General features: G+C 34.6%; 1 protein-coding gene across 1 annotated transcript; it reads left to right on the top strand.

Annotated features, from left to right (window-relative positions):
• Nucleotides 1–550: 550 nt before the first annotated feature.
• Nucleotides 551–1,093, top strand: LOC131438501 (uncharacterized). Its single transcript, XM_058608580.1, is given in 1 exon segment — nucleotides 551–1,093. A coding segment is annotated over 1 exon segment (543 nt).
• The last annotated feature ends 1,076 nt before the right edge of the window (nucleotides 1,094–2,169 follow it).

Genomic DNA, 2,169 nt, shown 5'->3' with positions numbered 1-2,169 from the left:
ACGAAGAACGAAGAACGAAGAACGAAGAACGAAGAACGAAGAACGAAGAACGAAGAACGAAGAACGAAGAACGAAGAACGAAGAACGAAGAACGAAGAACGAAGAACGAAGAACGAAGAACGAAGAACGAAGAACGAAGAACGAAGAACGAAGAACGAAGAACGAAGAACGAAGAACGAAGAACGAAGAACGAAGAACGAAGAACGAAGAACGAAGAACGAAGAACGAAGAACGAAGAACGAAGAACGAAGAACGAAGAACGAAGAACGAAGAAGTGACGACAAATGACAAATAACAAATGACAAATGACAAATGACAAATGACAAATGACAAATGACAAATGACAAATGACAAATGACAAATGACAAATGACAAATGACAAATGACAAATGACAAATGACAAATGACAAATGACAAATGACAAATGACAAATGACAAATGACAAATGACAAATGACAAATGACAAATGACAAATGACAAATGACAAATGACAAATGACAAATGACAAATGACAAATGACAAATGACAAATGACAAATGACAAATGACAAATGACAAATGACAAATGACAAATGACAAATGACAAATGACAAATGACAAATGACAAATGACAAATGACAAATGACAAATGACAAATGACAAATGACAAATGACAAATGACAAATGACAAATGACAAATGACAAATGACAAATGACAAATGACAAATGACAAATGACAAATGACAAATGACAAATGACAAATGACAAATGACAAATGACAAATGACAAATGACAAATGACAAATGACAAATGACAAATGACAAATGACAAATGACAAATGACAAATGACAAATGACAAATGACAAATGACAAATGACAAATGACAAATGACAAATGACAAATGACAAATGACAAATGACAAATGACAAATGACAAATGACAAATGACAAATGACAAATGACAAATGACAAATGACAAATGACAAATGACAAATGACAAATGACAAATGACAAATGACAAATGACAAATGACAAATGACAAATGACAAATGACAAATGACAAATGACAAATGACAAATGACAAATGACAAATGACAAATGACAAATGACAAATGACAAATGACAAATGACAAATGACAAATGACAAATGACAAATGACAAATGACAAATGACAAATGACAAATGACAAATGACAAATGACAAATGACAAATGACAAATGACAAATGACAAATGACAAATGACAAATGACAAATGACAAATGACAAATGACAAATGACAAATGACAAATGACAAATGACAAATGACAAATGACAAATGACAAATGGCAAATGACAAATGACAAATGACAAATGACAAACGACAAATAACAAATAAAAAATGATGACTAACGAATGACAACTGACGACGAACAAGAAACCCATACGGACCTATATATTTCTCATCTGACGAGAAATAAATTGCTTTGACGCCACAGTAATCCCAGTAACCTGAAACACTTCTTTTGTAGCCCATGTAAATCCACTTCTATTCCACATCCCACTAAGTTGTTTTATTAAACTTGGTTATTCGAACGGAACACCTCTTACAGCTCTTGAATGATGCTGCTGCTGTAGTAGCAAAAAGAAAAAGACGCAAGCGTGCACGGTGCAATCTTAAAAGCAGCAAAATTTTATGCACTGGCATACATATTACATGCAGTTCGAAGCACTACACAAATCGTTGCCTGTCGGTATGTGAGTGTGTGTGTATGTGTGTGACTCGATATCGTGCCACTTCCTTTATGTCCGGAAGCCCAGTTCAGATGTGGGAAATGGTTCTGTTCTCCCATACGGGAAAACCGAATGCTATTGAGTAACGAAACGCGTTATTGATGTTGCTGCGATTTTGCGGCTGATAAAATTTATGTTCGATGCTGCATCGATCTTAGATCGCGTTTTCTCCCGGAGAAGCATGCTTAAAGTTCTTAGTTTGACCATCAAGATTTCGGAACAAAAAATATGAGAGTAAATTGCTACGTTTTTAGAAATAGCGTGAATAACGATAATTTTCAAGTTCGAAATAAAAAAAACTTACTCGTTTCAATTACTCTTTGCACTGATGATTCCCATTCAGCACAACCCGCGTGGAAACTGTGTATGGGAGAAGCATTACCAACTGCTTCGAAATGGTAAAAGAATGAAACTTTTGTTTT

The sequence above is a fragment of the Malaya genurostris genome, chromosome 3, assembly GCF_030247185.1.
Source record: "Malaya genurostris strain Urasoe2022 chromosome 3, Malgen_1.1, whole genome shotgun sequence".
NCBI lineage: Eukaryota > Metazoa > Arthropoda > Insecta > Diptera > Culicidae > Malaya > Malaya genurostris.
The sequence above is the reverse complement of the archived record's forward strand: the minus strand, read 5'-3'. Positions and strand labels throughout refer to the sequence as shown.